Source organism: Denticeps clupeoides, chromosome 11 (assembly GCF_900700375.1).
Source record: "Denticeps clupeoides chromosome 11, fDenClu1.1, whole genome shotgun sequence".
NCBI lineage: Eukaryota > Metazoa > Chordata > Actinopteri > Clupeiformes > Denticipitidae > Denticeps > Denticeps clupeoides.
Genome location: NC_041717.1, coordinates 18,991,130 through 19,013,213, shown reverse-complemented (window position 1 = coordinate 19,013,213; position 22,084 = coordinate 18,991,130). Strand labels below are relative to the sequence as shown.

Genomic DNA, 22,084 nt, shown 5'->3' with positions numbered 1-22,084 from the left:
TTAAAATCGATATTTTGTAACTTTTGACCTGCGAGAATCCTTTTCAGCCCGCGATATCTCACACTAGAACGGCAGCTTTGCATCGGCCTATGGGACGGGCCGGTGTTGGTCGCTCCAGGGGCTTCCATGCACCATGAACGTGACTGTGGGCAGGACTATGTGCTTAAGGCATTCATAACTAAGCATAGGTGTTCAGTGTTCATTCGTCTAGCCGAACAACCAGCCGAGCGCGAAGGGGACGTCCTCATGCCTCTGTCCACGTCCACCAGGACCGGCTCGGCACGCCTGGCCTCCACCTCGGCTGCTGCGGCTTGCTCAGTGTTTTGGTTGATGTGCGATTCTTGGCGTCTGCTTTTCTTCCCACGGAGGCTCTCTGCTCGCTGACAACCCTGCGCACACAATTCCAGTCAACGTTCCCCCCAAATCCATATGGACGGAAAAGAAGGGAAGATTTTACAAGAAAACGCAAGTGAAAAATCAGAAACACTGCTGATGTGTGAAGAGAGATTAAAAGCAGCTCTGGATCTAACCGATCCGTGAAAAGTTTTTTTTTTTTTTTTACTTCTTGGCTCACTTTAGCAAAGTCCCCTGCAGCGTTCGATCGTGTCTGAAGCAGGAACCGCGAGATGGAGAGCTCTCCTCCCTGAGCTCCCCACGCCGAGGTCAGGGCGGAGCGCGTCGCGGGGAGGGGGGGAGTCCATAAAGCTCCCCGGCGCGTCTCCGGACGCGGGGACATGGACGCACCCGGAGCGGGGAACGGCACCGCGTCCCAGCGCGGCGCGGTGCCCACCGTCAACGCGGTGATGTTCGTGTTCGGCGTGGCGGGCAACGCGATCGCCATCGTCGTGCTGTGCAAGTCCCGCAGGGAGCAGAAGGAGACCACCTTCTACACGCTGGTGTGCGGCCTGGCCGTCACGGACCTGCTGGGCACGGTGCTGGCCAGCCCGGTCACCATCGCCACGTACGTGAAGGGCTCGTGGCCGGACGGCGAGCCGCTGTGCCAGTATTTCGGCTTCGTGCTGCTCTTCTTCTCGCTGGCCGGCCTGAGCATCATCTGCGCCATGTCGGTGGAGAGGTACCTGGCCATCAACCACGCGTACTTCCACAACGACCACGTCAGCCGGCGCCTGGCGGCCGTCGCGCTGCTGGCCATCTACGCGTCCAACGTGCTCTTCTGCGCCCTGCCCGCCATGGGCTTCGGCCGGGTGACGATGCAGTACCCCCGGACCTGGTGCTTCGTCGACTGGCGCAGCGACGCCGGCGCGCACGCCGCCTACACCTTCATGTACGCGGGCGTCAGCGCGCTGCTCATCCTCGGCACGGTGGCCTGCAACGTGCTGGTGTGCGGCGCCCTGATCCGGATGCACCGGCGCTTCGTGCGGAGGACGTCGCTCGGGACCGAGCCGGGCCGGGGCCGGGGCGCGGAGACGGGGCGGAGGCGCAGCTTGGGGAGGCTGGCCGGCGCGGAGATCCAGATGGTGCTGCTGCTGATCTGCACGTCCGCCGTCATCCTCTTCTGCTCCATCCCGCTGGTGGTGAGTTCTCTTTCCCCGGAACAGGCCTGCTGGGGTCGGTCTGGGCTCAGAAATGGGAATTACCAAGTGCGTAAAATGGGGATGCCGGTACCTATCAGACGCCCTTATCCAGATTGACTTACAATCGGTAGTTACAGGGACAGTCTCCCCCCCTGGACACACTCAGGGTTAAGTGTCTTGCTCAGGGACACAATGGTAGTAAGCAGGATATGAACCTGGGTCTTCTGGTGCATAGGCGAGTGTGTTACCCACTAGGCTACTACCAGCAACTTTAGATTATATTAGTGAATATTCTTACTTTAAGTTTGATTTCTTATCAAAATAGATTTTTTGTGGGATGCAGATGAAATCATTTCTCTTACCAGTTTGGAATTCTGCAAAAAAAAAAAAAAAACACCCCACAATGCCACGCGTAAAAGGACAAGTTTGATTTCTTATTAAAAAAGATTTTAATAAGAAACTTTGCGGATGAAAGCCATTTCTCTTCCCAGTGCGGTCAGAGTTATGCAAAAATAAGTTGAAACTTGAAAAGGATCAAACCCACAATACCAAAATACAACGCGAACGTCCCAGGTTTTTGATGTTTTCACCAGGTAGGTGCATATCGTCCGAATTCAGACATGTCCTTTCCCTCCGATTTTCATTACTTGTAGCTGAATTACCTCTTGTATGAGTTACCTTCCGCATTAAGATCCAGGTCCACGGCATGAGCAGAACCCCTGCTTGTATCTTCTATCAAATTGCGACCTCAGCGAGACGTGTCAAAAGGCAGCAAAATGCCATCGTACGCAACTGTCCCTAATACGTCCACAGTAGCACCGTGAGAACATGTGTAGCCGCTGCTGTACGGCGGAATACGCCTGGAGTAGATTTCTGCAAGTTTATTTAATGGAATAAATGGGATACCTGTGTGCTTCGGTGCTAAAGGTCAAAGGTCTGCACCCCGGATCGCACGTCTTTAGTTCAGCCACCGTTGTGTGTAGCCTGAACTCCTCCTACTTGTTCCCATGCTTGGAAAACAGGTCCTTTCCTCGCTGGGCCGAGAAGCTTATAAAATCATACGTTTCTGGCGACAAAATGTGTCACCGTCGAAAGAATGTTAAGAGGTTGCGAAACCCGACCAAAACTTCAACACCCTGCTCAGCCAATCACACGAGTAGGCCTAAGAGGCCGGGAAAAGCCCCCAAATTCCCCTGTTCCCATTCAATCCACCCACCCACACACACACATTTACGGCATTGATCTGACGCCCTCATCCAGAGCGATTTACAATCCAGGGACAGTCCCCCCTGGAGACACAATGGTATTAAATGGGGTTTGAACCTGTGACCGCGGTCTTCTGGTTTACTACGCTTTATACCTAAAACATCGAACACGGACACTGTCCAACATCTGCTGGTGGACCAAACATAGTGTGTTAATAGGGCTCATGATCCAGATGTCTCTCCTCTCAGGTGCAGGTGTTCATCAACCAGCTGTACAAGACCGAGGTGGAGAAGAAGATCGAGAAGAACCCCGACCTGCAGGCCATCCGGATCGCCTCGGTCAACCCCATCCTCGACCCCTGGATCTATATTCTGCTGAGGAAATCTGTGCTCCAGAAACTCGTCCAGAACATCAAATGCCTCTTCTGCAAGATCGGCGGCCGACGGGGGCAGACGGCAGCGGGACCCTTCAACTGCAAAGACGCCCAGCAGCTGTCCTCCATCATTTCCAGGGACGAGGTCTCGCTGGTGTCGCGCGAGCTGAAAGAGGTGAGCAGCACCTCCCAGACTCTCCTCTACCTGCCCGAGGGATTGGACGGGTATGTGGGCAGCTACCACGCCGGCCCGTTTGGGAACGACTCTCCTGGAAAGCCCTCCCCGGAAGAGGCCAGAGACTCGAGTTCCTCAGAAGACCTGACACATGAAGACAAAGCTGCTGTGCGCTGATGGAGCAGGAGACCCGGCCGCTCTTTGGGCTCTTCTCGTCAGAACTTTGGAATTCCGGGACTGGAACTAATGGCCTGCAAAAAACCCCCCCTCAAATTTCTTGGATGGACCAAAGCTCTCTAATGTAGCTGAAGAGGAACCAAGAAGGCTGCTCATAAAGGACAGTAAAAGGGCTGCATTAGCACCATTTCAGGTTATTTTCTCTCTCAGTGTTAAGTCTGTAGGGTTGTACATGATGCTTCTGCTGCCCACAGCTGGGTTTCTGTATTAACTCTGGTATATAACGATTCTCCCATGGCCGAGCTGTACCAGGATTTGAACCCACTGGTGTGCCTGGTGTGCTGTGGTCGCCGAATAGCGTAGTGTGCCGCTCCCACGGCCACGTATAGCTTCGTTAAATCATTTCAACAGGCCTGAAGTGACTCCATTCCCATCTTCTGCCTTAGTGAGACACCGTACTCATTTCTCTCTGCGATTCTGCGAAGATTTTTTTTTGCAATACAACTTTTACATGTAAGTGTGTGCATGTGACTGTAATTTGAACTTTGACTGTAAGGGTTTGGGGCGACACTGGCTCTACTGAAATCATTTCATATCAAATCATTTCACAGTTACCCTCATCAGCATCTTAAAAGGCACCCCTTTATTCACCACATCCACCTGGACATGTACCAGAACACATTTACATACGCCCGTACGTGGGACTTTTGCATGCTGGAGTCACTTCAGAAATGTGACATGCTCACGCTGGAATCAGATTTTACCCGAGTTTGAACAAATTGTGTAAATGCAGTAACATGATGGAAATTCTCTCCGTTAACAGATGAAGATGTTAATTATTATGGTTGGACCAAAAATGATCTAAATAATTATAAATAATAATTTATTTAGGTGAAAGCTACACGTCATCAGGACTGCTATAAATGATAAATATTTTGGCGTTTCTGATGGAAATGATTGACACTTTGTGTGTCTGCCTTTTAAATCAGATAACGATTGGCCCCCCAGCCCAAAACAGCGAGCTGTTGATATAGTTCGTAAATATTGATGTGGGAAACTGTAGTTTTCATAAAATAAATCATTTGTCCAACCCTAACACAGATATCAGACATAAACAACAAAAGACTTGTTATTGTCATCAGAGGAAGTCGGGTGTGTATGTGCTCCAGCGCTTGAGCCATTAGCTGGTCGTCTTTATCTATTTAAATGCAGAACAAAGGGATGGCAGTACAATGTGAAAATAGCAATTTTTTTGTAATTGTGAGGGTTGTAATTACCATTGTTGTCTGTAGGGATTCAATTTCTGTGGAGGACTTGTTGGTTTTGTAATAAAATAATAATCTCTGCCTAATGTTGTGTCTCTTTACCCAACCGATCCTTACCAGTGGATCTGCTCACTTGACCTCTTGACCCCACCATTCAGTAGGTCTATTGATCTATGATCCCTGAGGTGTTATATTCCCCTTAACTAATATGCGTTGTTGGATCATTATCTCCATTTGCAGTAATGAACACAGAACACCAAATGTACTACTCACGTGCATGTTAGTAATCATTAGGGACCTATTTTCACAGCGCGACCTAGAGCATGCAACATGTTCATTAATGGCAAGTATATCTTCAGAAAGTGATTGTTTTTGTCATGATAAACAGCACAACACACAGTGCACACAAAAAAGATGTGTCTCTGCATTACTAGTGTTGTGCTCGTCAACTAATTTTTTTGCAAAATATCTTTAACAAATAATCTTTATGATTTGACGGAAACGAGACGAGACGCAATGTAAATGCTGGTCATGTAATGATAACTAGAACAAAATATATCATGTAACATTGTAGATATATAATAGCCACAGTAAATACTATACTAAAAACTATACTAAAATGTCTCTTCATTTTCGTTAACAAAATTGATGCGTTAAAATCTTTCAATTTAATTGCCTAAATTATTGTGTTTCCTGTGTCTCCCTCTTGGTCATACAGATGATGTCACTTCCTCATTCCCGTTCATGTTATTGAGACATCAGAATGCTTGTGGTGGGTCATAGCTATGTGACGGTGGGCTAGCAGATATTGAGAGTTTTCTTGAGCCTATACGGTAACAGCAATGCAACAATAAGATACGATTTAACTAAAAGAAGATGTTGCTTTTATCTGTTCAACTATGTACTTTATTGACTGGGTTAAATAGAATTGAATTACCAAAAACGTTTTTTTTTTTTACTACTCAATCTGTATTTTGGACAGCAGGAGCTACCCACCCAGCCCGTGGTTGGTAATTATTTCTGACAACCAGGAGAAAAACTTCAATTATGGTTCTTTTTTCAAATAATGATGATTGACAGCACTCATTTGCCCTCGTTCTGGATGCTTTAAATCGACTCCCGTCAGTGGGATCCTGTCAAATCTCGTCTCCTCCCTCCCTCCATTAATTGTATACCTGCAGGTCAGTTTCAAGAACCTGGATCCCGTCTTGGTGTCTTTTTCAATGCATTTAAGTGGGGCACCAGCATCAACCACCCCACCACAGCACATAAACTCCTGCAAGCAGAACAAATTGTGTTTGCTCTGTTGAGCTCTAAATGCTGGAGTTGCTGAGAAATGTGTGTGTGTGTGTTTTTTGGGGTGTCCTGGTCCCCACACAACAGACAACACAGACATACAAACACAAGCAAACACAGCTGCAACGAAACAGAGCCCCCGTCTCCCATATCGCCCAGGCATGCTTTGTGCGCGACTTCCGCATCTAGCCTCTCATTGGTGAGGATTTAAGGGTTCGTCGGGAGACGCTTTCATGGGAAAGGACGTCTGCTGATCCTCGCCCTGAACCCGGAGTCAAACCCGGACTCTGGGTCGGCCGCGTGTTTTTGTGAGGGTTAGCAGAGCATCCTGGGGGTTAGCGGATTCCTTGCCTGAAGTCCTGGCGACTGTCATCGGCCGATCGTGTCATGCTTTGGCGAAGCGCTGTGCTGGTCTGTCCCCCCATCCCCCCCGTGGCAGCGCCCCGAGGGCTGTCCTCGGCGTCCTGCTCTGCCCCGGTGTGACAGCCGACATCCTGTACGGCTCAACAGTGCCTGTAAGATACCCCGGCTCTGCCAGACATTTCGACCACGCGCAGGAAACGGTCGCCGGGATGGTGGGGCAGCGGGGGCCTAGCGAGAAAGGGAGGGCACTGTTAACCAAAGAGTTGTGGGTTCAAATCCCGAGCCATCAAGGTGCCACCGAGGTCCCCTGGATCAAGGCACAATCCCCACACGCTGCTCCCCGGGCGCCTGTCATGGCTGCCCACTGCTCACTCAGGGTGATGGGTTAAATGCAGAGGACACATTTCACTGTGGGCACCATGTGCTGCGCTGCTGTGTATCACAATGACAATGACACGTTTGTGTCACTTTGACTTCTTTTTCACATGTTTGCAAACGATTAGCCTGTAACGGCATCTCTCCAGAGCTGGGTCACTGTCACACGCTTTTTCGTCCCCGTATATTTGCCTCACGTTGCTTTGCTTAATCGCCCTGGAAAAAGAGAAAGGAAAAGTTGACTTTGCGAGGGCCGTGTTTGTTGTTTCGTTTCCCTGAGATAGGGACGCCGCGCTCCACCTCACGGACTTCTGCAGCCGTGCTAGTGAGGTCAGCTTATTTCCTGTAAGCGCCGCGATTTGTTGATCGCGAGGAGGGACCGTCCTGAACCCAGATGGAAATATAAACGTCCAGTTGGTTTGTGTGACTGGAGAAAAAAAAGGCGCACATGGGAAAAACATTGCGGGGACATCAGGACACCGCTGCAGTGAACTTCACGGGGGCATGTGAGGATGTGCTTCTGTGCCGAAATACATGTCATGGATGAAATCCCTCATGCCGGAAACCTGAACGTTCACCTACGTGCACCAATCAGGAGCAAATCGTAGTTCTACAAAACAACATCTGCAACCTCCGCCAACTTCAAAAGTATTTTATAAAAACGGGCCGAAAATGAGACATGGGTTCCCGTCCCATGAGCTTCCTCACAGCCATGAAATGGGGTTTGTTAAAATTGAACGGGTTTTATAATACCTGTTCAATATAAAATATATACGGGTTTAAAGAACGTGGTGTACCGTGAAAAAAAAAACTATTCTCCGCATTTCTAATCTGACTAGACAGAACGTTAAAGTAAAACGGGCTATTTTTGAAGCACACGGTGACACAACGAAATGTGTCCTCTGTATTTAACCATCACCCTTGGTGAACAGTGGGCAGCCATGACAGGCGCCCGGGGAGCAGTGTGTGGGGACGGTGCTTGGATCGTGGAAACCTGAGGCTGGCCAGGTTCTGCCAGTCACATGCACACAGGGGTCCTAATCACCCCCAGCTTCCGCTCCTTTAACATGGCCAATCAGAACCCTTTATGTTGGTTTTCTCCATCTCGTGTCCTGCATTGATTAAGTTTTTTTTTGTTCTTTAGTTTTTCCCGTTTACTAAACACACGTTTTCATTTTATATTTAAATTTACAGCATTTATTAGACGGCCTTATCCAGAGCGACTTACAATCAGTAGTTACAGGGACAGTCCCCCCCTGGAGACACTCAGGGTTAAGTGTCTTGCTCAGGGACACAATGGTAGTAAGTGGGATTTGAACCTGGGTCTTCTGGTTCGTAGGCGAGTGTGTTACCCACTAGGCCGCTACCACCCGTTTTCCTCCCAGTTATAAACCTCGAGAATGATTCAGATTTCAGCATTCATATCGAATGTCAGCACACTTGTGACGAAAGGATACGAACTGCGGTCCGGTCCGCTAGTGTTACCATAACAAACGACAGGGGCCTACTGCATGTCGGCATCGCGTTACACGTTACCGGCGTCAGAGCGATGCGGTGTTTAAAATGTCTCCTGTATCTCTTCCTCGGGACACATTAACGCTTCTTTTTTCCATTTTTTTATTTTCGATGGACACGGACGTCATTTCATTTTACTGCCTCCGCCGCTCCCTGCGTGCCTGTTTGCCTGCTCGCCTCTATAAAACTTGAGAGGCGTTTGATTAACTGCGCGTTCGCCAGGGGCCGTCTCGGTTTACAGTAACGACAAACGTGGACGTGCCAGCGCGGGGACGCGATGCCAGGCGGTGAGGGGGAATATCTCCTTTAAAAGGTGAACCCTCCTGGTCACTGCGCGCGGTGCCGTACGGTGACCTCTCACCCACCCCTGCACATGCTGCGCCTTTAATGGCCTCTTTAGTTTTACACAAGGGGCCACTAGAAGTGAAATTATACCCACGGCAGCTCAGCTGGTTCAGATGGATGTTTCAATTATGCTTTCTGAAACACGGTCGAGCCAAAAGGATTATGGTGTAGCGGAGTTCTAGAGAAGTGAACTGGGGATATACGTGATCTATCTGCCTGCCTGTCTATCTATCTATCTGTCTGTCTGTGTGTCTGTCTATCGATCTGCCTTTCTATCTGTCTATCTATCTATCTATCTATCTATCTATCTATCTATCTATCTATCTATCTGTCTATCTATCTGTCTGTGTGTCTGTCTGTCTATCTATCTATCTGTCTGTCTGTCTATCTATCTGTCTGTGTATCTGTCTATCGATCTGCCTTTCTGTCTGTCTATCTATCTATCTATCTATCTATCTATCTATCTGTGTGTCTGTCTGTCTATCTATCTGCCTTTCTATCTGTCAATCTGCCTGTCTGTCTATCTATCTATCTGTCTGCCTATCTATCTATAAATTGTACAGTTTATAAGTGACATTAAAGGGAGGGAGAGTTTTGAAATGAAAAAAGTGCACTAAAGCTACAGTAAAGCGTGTCTGGGGAAGGAACAGCCATTTATTTGTAAAGGATTCAGGGAATTCACTTTCATATCAGCCATGTATAAGGCTGCACGCCCTTTTTTTTGTGTGTGTGTCTATGTGTTTTTATATTGTAAACAGCTTGACTTTTTATATGCCAACATGTCAGGGCGCGTGGAAGTGTAAGCACTTAAAATAATTCTGGCAAGCCCTGGGGCTCAGGAACGCCACAGAGGCCTTCGCGAAGCTGTGCGCGAATATGCTGGGAAAGAAAAAGAACCTAGATTTCACCCGCGATCGTTACTGAACTATGGTACACCGAATTACTGCGAAAAACCCCGGCGGGTGTTTACGCAGCGCGGACTTTATGGTGGGTCCCACCTGAGCAAAGAAAGGTTTCGACACAAGAGGCCCGTCAGAAACCGGACAGAGAGGTGCGCCCGGGCTTTAAAGTGTCCCTCGGGGCGATGGGAAGACTGCAATGAGGAACGAATCCACCATCTATTCACGCAGAATTTATGGTCCCTCCTGTCCCCTGCTTTATCTGCGGATAAGTTCCTCGCGTAAAACGGTGGGTTTTATTTCGCGCGGCCTTGCCAGCCCCTGTAAATCTCGCGGGACACCCGAGGAACAGCAGGGCCGAGCATGAGAAGCGGAAAACACACACGTACACGATAAATCAACCAACGCCCCGGCACCAGAAGTATTTAGTCGGCGGGGAGGGTGGCCGCGTGTCGCCGGCCCTCGGCGAGGACAGCGCCTCTCGGATCACGGGCCGCCTCGGAACCTTCGCTGAGATTATCTCTCTCCGCTTCCTCCTGCCGCCGCATTCTTCTTCATTTCCGACCCCACTTCCTGCGCGAACGCTGGGACACTGTCTCTGTTTGTTTTTGCGTCTCTCTGCGGCGTGTCCGCTCCGCCAATCGGGCCATCTTTGTTTTGTTTCGCGTTCCCGGTGGATTCGCAAAAGAAAGTAAATACATGCAACCTTGGGAAAATTGTTCGCCTAAGCCGGGTATAAAAATCCGTAAAGTGGGCCGGTGTGAGAGATGAGTTTGGGATCCGGCCGCGTGGTCACATAGGCCCGGCGCCACGCCCTCATTCACAGCGCCCCGCCTTCTGATCGCCAGCCACGCCCTCCGCCGCTCAGCGACACCGTCCCCTCTCTGGACGGCACACATTTCTTAGTAACCGCTGTGCTCGATGTCATCACTCCGCTTGCCCAGTTCCATTAACCCTTACATTGATTCTGCAATAGCAAATCAATCAAATTTTGGAAAAAGAAAAAATTGATATGTGAGGTAGTATTTCAAGTCTATTTCGCAAAACTTTTTTTTTGACATTAATATGTCACACGATGCACTAAAATTTATTTAGATGAGGCAAGAATGCATTTTTTGATGCAGTGAACAGAAAGTTTTGCATACATTTATAATACAATGCTTGGGCTTAGCACGATGTGGACTAAAAACAATATTGCGAAATATTGCAATAAAATTTTGCAATAAAATATTGCAATAAAATTTTGCATTTAAACAATGATTTAGAGGAAATTTCCCTCTAAATCATTGTTTAAATGCAAAATTTTATTGCATAAAACAACACTAATATCATGGATTTAAACAAAATGTAGTCGTCTGCCTCCATGCCCAATTAAGGTGTCTGGATTTTCACTCATCACTGTGGATTCGCTTCTCTCTGCTTTCATATGAGCCTGAAGAGCGACATTTCGATGCATCGCTCCACAGGACTTTGAATTTTGTTGAACTTTGACCTTTGCGCATTGTCCAATATGGAAGAGGCCTTGATTATAGCAGTCATTGTAAGTTGATTTATTTCAACCGTATCTCCTCCTCGAAAGCTAAGTACATGCTGTCGGTTTAACAATAACATTGCTCGATGGTCTCAATATATTAATTTACTACATGCCATTTAGTATATTCGATATATCGCCCACCCTACCTTGACCAATCAGTCGCATGTATGCGAATGTCTCAGAAAGAGATTTTTTTTTGGTCTTTTCCTGAATGGCCATGGGGGAAAAGTGATAATAGCAGTGGGTGATCAGCACCGGCACTCATCGGTCTGGTCTTCAACCATGCAGTGTTTTTCCTGCGTTGGAGCAGCATTACAGCTTTCAGCAGCTCTTCAGACCATTGCATGCTGGGAACACGGCCACGGTCCTCGGCCACAGCTGCTCACGTCTGGGAGTATTTCACACTTTCAGAAGTGGCACGGTGTCTCCATCTTCTGGTGGCGGGAGGATCCGATCACCCCGTCCAATGCCCGACTGCACACACCAGGGTCTGACAGCGCCTGACAGAAAAACAAAACCAATCGTGCAAATGGAGAGACTGTACATGGACGCCATTAAAGCAAAGATGTTCAGCTTCTGACCGCTAATTAATGAAACCCAATCCAAGCTCTTAGTGCAAATGAGAGAGATTCAGTGGCATCTGACATCTCAGACGTTCTCGTCACAAACTCAGGCTTTAACACCTCATAACGTCTGAAAATTAATGAAAAAAAATGATAATGAGCTAACAAGTAAACTGATTTAAAAGGTTCCGGTAGATTAGCCGGGAAAAGTTGATGTCTCTCACGTCTCTAATCACCCAAAACCATCTAATCATCAAATGACTGACGGACGGATGGAGGACTTATGAAGTTATGGATGCAGATAAGAGCTCCCCTGTCCTCCAGACCTCCACGCTCCACAGCCCTCGACCTGCTTTTTGCGCCCGCGGTTGTCTGGCACCAGGCCACGGCATCACGGGTCAAATAAGGCTCTCCTCCCTCCCAGGCCGCGCAGAGGCCAGTTACAGTTTCACGGTAGTAAATAAATTAAAGATGCCACCGAGTACGTGTGGGTGGGAGATGAGACCAAGAGAGAGGAAACCGGAGAGGCGGCTGACGACTCCGGGGAGCGGGCAATCGAAGACAAAGAGGAAAAGTCGGGTCGGTGGTACAGATTGCCCCGGCGAAGTGGCGGACGGGCGGCCAGGGCTGAACCCAACACTGGTGTGAGCCAGCGGGGAGAGCAGCAGAGAGGGGAAGGGTTAAAAGGAAAGCGAAAAAGAGGAAGATGAGAGGGGGAACAAGCGAACGGGGATGATTCTGATCTCAAAGCAGGTACCAGAAATATGGCACAGCTGCCAAAAGCTGGTGGACGAAACGGAGACCGGAGTGCAGATGCGTAAAAAAAAAATCCTTAAAGTGGACGACGTCGTTTAAACACGTCAAGGATCTACAATGGGGTCCAAAGACAAAAAGTCTAAAGATGACGACAAAGCAAAAAAGAAAAGCAAAAGGAAGGATAGCGAAGATTCGACCGAACAAGGAGAGTCTGATGAGGATTCCAAGAAGAAGAAAAAGGACAAGAAAGGGAAGAAGGGCGACAATGAAGATGATAAAAAAGGAAAGGGCAAGAAGAAGTCCAAGCAGCAGGACTATGTGGAGATCTACGAGAACGAACTGAGGAACTATGAGGCGGAGAAGGTGGAGAACTACGAAGATGAATACCACAAGAAAAAAGGTATTTTCCACCATCTTCAATGCTTAGATAGATTCACAAATGGCGTTTAGATTCACACTGTCTCAAAAGACTTTCTACCTTTAGAATTCTGCTAATCATTGGACATTTCTGTATTCTAAGACAATCTTAATTGTTCATCAACCCAAACATTATGTGTATCTCCAAAAATAGAATATTGAAAAAAGGTCATTGGATTTCGTAAATTTCATCCAAAACATGAAAACTTTAATCATTCAGCCCCAACCAAGTACGGACCGTATAAATGAAGAGATTTTTTGAAGTTGGACTTTTCTGCATTCCGAAACATCAACAGCCATAAACAACTGCATTTATGGTGGTTTTTGAAAATGTTTTGAGGGTCTAGTGTCCCTGAAAGATCCTTCTAGTCAGAAACGAATGCTCTGGATCTCCATTCTGTCTGTCACAGACTTTATTAATGCACGTACACTTGCTCGGCCATTCTTACGCATGAGCTGGCCAGGGCAGGGCCTTCAGGACCTTTCTTGCTCTCACCCTCTCTTGGCCAGTGTATGAGGTGGTGACCATCACGGGCGACGTCCGAGGGTCGGGCACAGACGCCAACGTCTTCGTCACTCTCTTCGGAGAATATGGCATCACCCCCAAACTCCACCTCGCCAGCAAGTGAGTTCTGCCTGACCCATGCCCCATGCAGTATACTTTCATACCATTTTTATTTCTTTATTTATTTATCTAATCCCTAATCACTGAATTGATTTGAATTCCATTCTACATACCAATGTTCTGTTTGTGCTTGATAAAAAAACATTTTTTAAAATTGGGTCTTCTCCTGCCAGTACAACAAGATGCATGTATTTTACATACTAATTCTGAATAACCTTGTCTCTCCCTGACTCCCCAGCACAGACAAGAGGTATTTATAGTGTTTTCTGTTTTCATGTTCCATGCATTTGAAATGGAAAGTGGCCAAGGATGGCGAACGTGACGTTCCACTGGGCCTTTTAAATGGCTGCGTCTGATATTCTAGATCCTTTTTGCCATGGGTCCTCATTGTGAGCTACAGCTGAAACGCGAGACATTAAGCATGCAGACATCTGCTCAAGCATGAACATGAACATGAAAACCGCGGTCGTTTACCTCCACCTATCAAACCTGCCACTGTTCTAGATACAGATATTTAAAGATTAATGTGCACATTTTGAAATTATATTTACCAATGAAATTATGTCAATAATTTGCAGCAAGCATTAAAAGTGCATGGCAAATTATTCTAATGATGAAATTAAATTATACCATCAAGCATACTTATAGGAAAAGAATCACTTATTTCAACATCTGAATGTAATTCAGTAATGCCAGTGAATGTGACAATGAATATCCATGGCAAAAGGTTGGAATGCTCATGTGCAGTCATTTTATGAAGGCAACATGCTATTTAAAGGGTGTCTCAGAAATGCATAGCACCGCGTTGCATCCTTCGTTGCTTTTGCTGCGAAAAGGTGAGAAGGGTGCTGCGCAGTGCCATGCCGCTTCTGGACACACTTATCTCCACGATGTTGCAACTTGTGTCTGAGTCCCACTGGATTGTCATGCATGGCATTGCATTCCCCGCATTCCTAGCAGTGATCCTCGATGCAATGACATGTATACAACGGTCGTAGCATAATCGGGGACAGTGCGTGTTTTACATAGCTACATTAACACAATGTAACTATTGAAAACACCCCGCCGCCGTTTTAACAGACAAATACTTTCATTTCGTCGGCTCTGCGCACAGGAAAATGTTTGACACACTATGAGGCTTCATGGATTGAAGCCTAAAGGAATATTGTCATACATGCTGTATATGCAAATTTGAAATCGTGTGTGTTCATGCAACTTTGCACTCGAATTTTCATGTACTGGAAAGTAAAAAAAGTGTAAAGTGAAGTGAAGTGAAGTGATTTGTCACATGTGATACACGGCAGCACAGCACACAGTGCACACAGTGAAATTTGTCCTCTGCATTTAACCCATCACCCTGAGTGAGCAGTGGGCAGCCATGACAGGCGCCCGGGGAGCAGTGTGTGGGGACGGTGCTTTGCTCAGTGGCACCTTGGCGGATCGGGATTCGAACCGGCAACCTTCTGATTACGGGGCCGCTTCCTTTTACCGCTAGGCCACCACTGCCCCTGAAATGCAGGGCTTATTGTATCATATATTGTATCAGTACATCGAGCAAATCATGTGTGATTCCATTTTGATTCCTTGTTGTGGAAAAAAAAATCTGCGTTTAAGTTCTGCGACTCTCGACACTTGTTTCCAGTTTCACGATGTCCTAGACAAGTAAAGCTCATTCCTACCGATCACAGCGTCCCATTTCTGTTTCAGGAACAGAACAGCTTTCGAAAAAAACAAAACCGATGTCTTCCGAATCAAAACCCACAACGTCGGACCCCTTAAAAAGATAAGGTACAACACAGCAGGGTTCGCTCTTGTGCAGTTCATTGTGTTTGGCAGCATTGTGTATTGATTAAATGATGCCCGGGGGAACGGATGTCTATAGGGCTTCATGTGGAGAAGCGTTGCACAGTGAAAGGCTTCTCTTGACTGTATCAGTGTTGCTCGGGTTACAAAATGTGTCACTCACGGGGGACACAAACTGATTAAAATGTTCAGCTAAATGACAGAAGGCAAGCCGTGGTTTTGCACGGCTGTCTGGCTTTAAAAGTGAGGCATGCGCCGAGGTCGGTGCGCTTAAGTGCATAGGGCTAATGAATGACCTTTGCCCTCTGCATGACTTTAACCTCCTTTGTCTCTCCTCTAGAATCGAACATGACAACACAGGCCTCAACGCCAGCTGGTTCCTTGACAGGGTGACAGTGACAGACATGACCCGACCACACTTACGCTTCTACTTCGCCTGCAACAACTGGCTCAGTAAAGATGAGGGGGACGGGGTTTTTATTCGGGACCTTTTGGGCACATCAGACCCCATGGAAATGCCAAAATGTGGGTTTTTAATATTTAATCCTGAATTGCTAATCTCTCGCTGAGGCAGCCAAAAAAAGTGACTAATAATAATCAAAACTCGAAATCATAATGTTCGGAGTTTATAGAGGAATTCATATATGACTCTGCTACCTGCTCGTTTAAAGATCCCTCACAGGTGGGTGGTTTCATTGTTCCAAATTCTGACATGTAATACTGTGACTGGCAGGCTTTGTTCCTTTCCAAGTCAGTATTCAGTTTCTGATTTGAACTGATCCCGAATTAGCAGTGTCAGAATTAAATCAGTAGCGATGGAAACTGAGCTCAGCTTCGCTTAAAGCCGCCTCGAAAAACAGAAGCCATTATGACATTGAAGGGAACTCATGTGAACTACTTCTGTGTGATTTTATTCTTATAGACAACAAGTATGTGGTGAGTGTGTTTACTGCGGACACTAAGGGCAGCGGAACAGACGCGGACGTCTTCATTAATATCTTTGGAGAATTAGGAGACACTGGTAAGCGCAGGAATGAATTTACTAGGGCTGTCGATCCATTTTGCGCAGAATGAGCTTGATTGATTTTCTAAATATGGGATTAATTACATTCAGTTAATCACAATCCATTCTGATGACTTTCAACCAGCCAATCAAATGCTTTTTATTTCCAGAACGTGAATGGGTTGGCCATTCGGGTCAAGTAGCTATGTTGTCCAGTGTGCAAAACGCAACAGCGTTAATAGCATTCATTGATTGATCAAATTTTAAATGAATCCATGACAGCCATAGAATATAAAAACAAATGTCTAATACATGCAGATTAGGATAGATTGTGTGTGCGTTTGTGTTCTGTTTTAAGGGGAAAGGAGGTTGGATAACGATAAGAACAACTTTGAGCGAGGTACAGAGGACAAGTTCACCATAGAGGCTCCAAACTTGGGGAAAGTTCGAAAAATCACCATTGGCCATAATAACAAGGGCTCATCGGCTGGGTGGTTCGTGGACAAGGTACGAACGCTTGTTTTGGGTTCCATCCTATCAGTGTTGCAAAAGAACCAGACGCGTGAATCGTTTCTAGTCTGCTCTTTGTTTGACACAACAACAACATTTTAACGTAGCTCTTTATCTCAAAAATGATTTCAGTACAATCGGACAGATGCACATTATCCATCATAGCACAGGCATGGAAGTTCTAGACACCTTATTTCTATCATTTTTTTTTTTATTTGTTTTTCAAATACTTCTCGATTACAATTATGCTTATATAATACAATGTAGTTAGAGTTAAATACAACAAATAACTGGTGGATTGATGGATGGACTGATGGATTGACTCCATGTGCCATAGGACGGAATTTATTTAGGTTCAGATCAATTACTGGTACAACTTTGTCTTTCTTACTCTTTTCCGTATGTGGCGTCTGTAGTGGTATTTTTACTGGAAACATCTCCACCACACCCCCTCCACAGGTGAGGTAATCTCTCAGGCCACCTTATCCCACCGCGAAAGGAAACACCAGGTTACTTTACAGGATCCTTTTACCCGTCGAGCAACATGCGACCCGAGGATTCACCCGCTGGGCCGGGCCTGGCGCCGCTGCCAACTGTAGACCAGAGTCGGCTGTAACCTTCTGCTGCTGTTTGATTAACAGTCACAGGCTGGCTGCGCTCGCCATCTAATTACTTACTGCTTGTTCAGCATTCAGCGGTGCACGTCTATAAAATATATATATATAAAATATAAAATATCAAGCAAGAGGATCGATTTTATACATAAACCATGAAACAGTGGCTAAATTCCTGATTGGATGAAGGATTGACCAGCATACTATATTTAAATAGTGAAGCTCTTTTACAAAATCTGTCCCATTGATTGGCTTGTAGACTATGGCTAAAACGGACAAATTATAGGGCTGTTTCATTTTTACCATAACCGTGTCTGCGCACATCTCTGTCAAGGTGGTTGTGGATGATCTGGGCAATAAGGCATTGTACGAGTTCCCTGTGGGCCGCTGGTTTGCCATTGATGAGGATGATGGAAAAATACAGAGGGACATCCTGGTCGGGGCCAGTCAGCCCACAGGTGAGTATCCTGGATCACCGTTTAGATCACTGTATTTTTCCAAAAGACAATGTTCACTCTATGGACCTGTTTATACGTCATGCATTTTATAAAGTCGTGGAGGCTGTGCCACTTATTTCCTCCTCGATCTGTCACCAGTGAAACCAAGGCTGCTGTTGAAATACCAAGACCAATAGTTTGGCAAAAGAAAAGACCACCATTGGTTGTCATCATTGGCACATAGCCATGAACTTCTCCAGTTCGGTTTTATGGAAATGTAATAGTCCAATCTAACGCAGTGGTCACTCACTTCCTGTCTATCATGCAGCTACCACTCTCACCTAATCCGTTTACTTACCCAATGCGAATGCATTGGCCAATCAGTCAGGTTTTTTGCGTTCGAAGCATCTATGAACAAGCAAGAAACAATCATTGGTTGCCACTCCTGTGCACCCTGCATAGCAGACACACCGACCATCGGCATTTGATCTGATGCATATGTGTGAGTTTGCAGTAAGCAAAACATAACTACATGATTGTAATTTTGACAGCGCTAATTAATTCCAATACATTTAAATGAATTAAATGAAATACATTTACATTCATGTCATTTATCAGGCAACTTACAATCAGTAGTTACAGGGACAGTCCCCCTGGAGACACTCAGGGTTAAGTGTCTTGCTCATGGACACAATGGTAGTAAAACGGATTTGAACCTGGGTCTTCTGATTCATAGGGGCGTATCTTACCCACTAGGCTACTACCAACCATAATATGTAGAAAAAGATTATATTATATGTAATATGTTGAAATACATACATGCCTTAATGGATTTATTGCTTCCAAAGTGTATAGGGAGAGAAACATTTGACACCGTAAACAAAGTCAGAGTACAAATGTGACAAATCAGTTGCCCCGGGTGCTGTGTTCAACAACACACCAACACTGATAACCTCCTGCTCTGACACCCAACGCAGATAAGACAGCCTGATTGTGGCCTGTGGATAAGAAGGCCTGATTGAGCTTCTGACTGAACCCGTAACCGTACCTTTCAGGCATCGTATACAACGTCCAGGTGGGGACAGGCAAAATCAGGGGCGCAGGCACCAACTCCAAGATCCACTTGGTAATGCATGGATCCAAAGGCGTGAAGAACAGTGGCAAGATCTTCCTGGAGGGTGGCAAGTTTGAGCGCGGACTAATAGACATCTTCAACGTAGAGATCGCCGCCCTGCTCAGCCCCCTCAGCCGTGTCACGATTGGACATGACAATGGCGGAGTCAGTGCCGGCTGGTACTGTGAAAATGTAAGAAAAAATACCCGAGACCTACCCGAGAGTACATTTTGGGTCCCAAAAGCATGTTTGTGGATGAAGTCTCTGTTTTGCTGTGCTCTTTGTATCTCAGGTGGTGGTTTACTGCCCCTTCACTGGCATCGAGCAGACCTTCCCCTGCTGCAAGTGGCTGGACGAGAATGAGGGAGACGGACTGATTGAGAGGGAGCTCTATGAGATGGTGTCCCTGCGGCAGAAGAGACAGAAGAGTGCGTGGGCACCACACTGTCCGCCCAACAGCAACATTTCATCTGCATGTCTTGTTATTGTTTTAATTAATTGGACTCCAAAATTATGTCATAATTTTATAACCCAAACACCATTCCATGCATTTATTCCATGCATTTTATAATATTTTGCCTAAATAATAAAAATAAGTAGCCTGAAAAATGCCAAATGAGCTGGAAATTATACACAAATCACCCATAACATTATAACCCGATGTTGAGTAGATCTCCCTCTGGCCACCAAAAAGCCCTGGCATGTCAAGGCATGGTCTCTGGAAGGTACATACCAAGAAAGCTGCAGTTTTGGAGATGCTATGGCCCAGCAGCCTAGCCTTACTCTTACCCATCCAAGATGCATCCAAGACATCAGCTTCAATGACAAAAATGTTCACTTGTTGCCCAATATATCCAACACTGTACATTATAAGGTACCTCTGTAACATAACAATCAATTTTATTCACGTCTCTTGTGGTCAAAATTATATGCATAATATATCGAATATACATTTGTTCCCTCAAAAATATACTAATAGTAAAGACATACTAAGAAGATGAAAATCTATTGATATAGTCATAATGTAGGGGTGTGCTATAGTATGATGTGCTGATGCGCTAAAGTATGTAACCATGATGGACTTTCTTACTTTAGAAAAATAGAAAAAGTAAAATAAGGCTTGTTATTTACAGAATAGACTGAACTAGGACCTATCACTTAAAGACACTACAGCTGAAAGTGACACTATGGGCAGGGTTAACTACTATCTTTATGATGTGTGGTGACAGCGGCATGTAGGGCTCATTGTTTTTGGCTCTGCCCCATTATCCAGAGCACCCCTGGTCACTGTGGATCTGGACGTCGGACCTCCCAGGGGCGGGAACGGACTCTGCGGTTTTCTTCCAGATTTACGGAGAGAAGGGCAAGTCGGACGAGATGAGGATGGACAACAAGACAGACAACTTTGAACAGGGGCAGCTGGACAAGTTTATTGTGAGTAAAGAGCCCTAAACACAGAAACTTGTCTTAGAATAGGCACTAAAAATACTGTTTATGTAAAAAAAAAAATTGCTTATTCAAGCAATTTAAATTATACATTAATTTGTAACTAAGTAAATTATATAATTGCTAAAAAAGAAATGTAATTCAAGCCACTGTTATTATTAATTTACGGCATTTATCAGACATCCAGAGCGACTTACATCAGTAGTTACAGATAAACTGGAATCAAGCTAATCCAGATAATAACGTTCAAATGCCAGGGCAGTCAATTTTACTCTGATATATTTTAATGTGGTATATGGTCGATGACACACGGCAGTTGCTTTAATGCATGTTTCATGACCATGATTTCTTCATCTGCTCTGAAAATCACGCACAGGTAGAGCTGCCTGATCTTGGGAAACTCACCAAACTGAGGATATGGCACGAACGGAGGTCTCCATTTGCCGGATGGCATTTAAGCAAGGTATTTTAATACCTTGATTATATGGCATTATACCAAGGTATTTTACATTGTGTACTCATGTGAGGTATTTTTCATTTTCTATTCTAAGGCATCTCTAATGAAAACCCTAACCAAAGAGATTTACAAATTTCCATGTGAACGCTGGCTGGATGTTAATGAGGATGATAACGAAGTCATCAGGGAGCTGCCAGCCACTGGAGACCTCATTTCTGAACCTCTGCAGTGTAAGTGAGACGTTTTTTTTTCTCATTTTTTATTCTAAGGCATCTCTGATGAAAGGGTGGTAGTAGCCTAGTGGTTAACACACTCGCCTATGAACCAGAAGACCCAGGTTCAAATCCCACTTACTACCCTGAGCAGGACACTTAACTAAGTTGCTCCAGGGGGGGACTGTCCCTGTAACTACTGATTGTAAGTCGCTCTGGATAAGGGCGTCTGATAAATGCTGTAAATATAAATGCAAGGTCCAGATTCTGCAGTGTGCATACAGTGCAAAAATTACCTCCCCGCATTGGGCACTCGGTGAGTATGTGGCTCTGAATTGTCCGTAGGTGTGAGTGAGTGGTGTAACTGTCCCCCCCTGTCCCCAGTGTCCCAAGATGGGCCCCGGCAGCCTGACCCTGAGTAATGGAAAGTCAGTGAGTGAGTGAATGAATGGTGCCATGTTGTTCTCTCATTGTGCAGTGATTAAGTACCGGGTAACTGTGTGCACTGGGGACGTGAGTGGGAGTGGGACTGATGCCACCGTCTTCCTCTGCCTTATTGGAAACCTGGGCGATACGGGAGATCGGACGCTCGTCAACTGCAAAAACAACGTCAACAAATTTGAGAAGGGGAACGTGAGTGTGAAGGCCATGCCCTGCAACCGAGCATCGTTGTAGCATCCTCACCGCACCACAGCCAACAAACGAGTCCCCTTCATCTGTACACAGGCAGATGAGTTCATCATCGAGGCCGTGTCCATTGGCCGAGTGAAGAGGGTGCGGATCGGCCATGACGGCCGTGGCGGCGGCTGCGGCTGGTTCCTGGACAAAGTGGTGGTGAGGGAGGAGGGGAAGGCCGAGAGTCAGGCGGTAGAGTTCCCCTGCAGGAGGTACCAATGCCTTAATTTATTTGACCTTTGTTAGCTATCTGTGGTTCCTAGTAAATCTCAGTAAATCCTCGGAATTTTTTAGATAGTAGTCTATGGTCGCAAAATATTCAAGATTTTTTATATTATCTTGTGATCAGTCAGAATAATTAATACATTCCACAATGCACAACACTTTGAGTTGT

The 22,084-nt window shown here is 46.1% G+C and overlaps 2 protein-coding genes across 5 annotated transcripts in view; both read left to right on the top strand.

Moving 5' to 3' along the window:
• The first annotated feature begins 214 nt into the window (after positions 1 to 214).
• Positions 215 to 4,812, top strand: ptger4a (prostaglandin E receptor 4 (subtype EP4) a). The gene is made up of 2 exons (XM_028995807.1): positions 215 to 1,535; positions 2,990 to 4,812. The coding sequence occupies exons 1-2, from the start codon at positions 735 to 737 to the stop codon at positions 3,464 to 3,466; spliced, it is 1,278 nt and encodes a 425-aa protein (XP_028851640.1). The 5' UTR covers positions 215 to 734; the 3' UTR covers positions 3,467 to 4,812.
• loxhd1b (lipoxygenase homology PLAT domains 1b) overlaps positions 1,401 to 22,084 on the top strand; it is a 35,285-nt gene continuing 14,601 nt past the window's right edge. For 2 of the 4 annotated variants that reach the window (XM_028995802.1, XM_028995805.1), the window contains exons 1-15: positions 12,087 to 12,777; positions 13,305 to 13,419; positions 13,658 to 13,669; positions 15,127 to 15,207; positions 15,563 to 15,747; positions 16,145 to 16,243; positions 16,584 to 16,732; positions 17,684 to 17,807; positions 18,842 to 19,092; positions 19,193 to 19,328; positions 20,174 to 20,334; positions 20,723 to 20,809; positions 20,898 to 21,033; positions 21,494 to 21,648; positions 21,742 to 21,902. In XM_028995802.1, the coding sequence (XP_028851635.1) occupies positions 12,495 to 12,777; positions 13,305 to 13,419; positions 13,658 to 13,669; positions 15,127 to 15,207; positions 15,563 to 15,747; positions 16,145 to 16,243; positions 16,584 to 16,732; positions 17,684 to 17,807; positions 18,842 to 19,092; positions 19,193 to 19,328; positions 20,174 to 20,334; positions 20,723 to 20,809; positions 20,898 to 21,033; positions 21,494 to 21,648; positions 21,742 to 21,902 (2,135 nt within the window). In that variant the 5' untranslated portion in view covers positions 12,087 to 12,494. Of the gene's footprint in view, positions 1,536 to 12,086; positions 12,778 to 13,304; positions 13,420 to 13,657; positions 13,670 to 15,126; positions 15,208 to 15,562; positions 15,748 to 16,144; positions 16,244 to 16,583; positions 16,733 to 17,683; positions 17,808 to 18,841; positions 19,093 to 19,192; positions 19,329 to 20,173; positions 20,335 to 20,722; positions 20,810 to 20,897; positions 21,034 to 21,493; positions 21,649 to 21,741; positions 21,903 to 22,084 lie in introns of those variants that run through there. The other 2 variants (XM_028995803.1, XM_028995804.1) reach the window with 2 other exon arrangements.

Bases quoted from the DNA above. Each gene is read 5' to 3' on its own strand.
- ptger4a (XM_028995807.1), top strand. From the start codon at position 735: ATGGACGCACCCGGAGCGGGGAACGGCACCGCGTCCCAGCGCGGCGCG. The intron at 1,536-2,989 runs GTGAGTTCTCTT...CTCTCCTCTCAG, and splicing joins TCTGCTCCATCCCGCTGGTG to GTGCAGGTGTTCATCAACCA.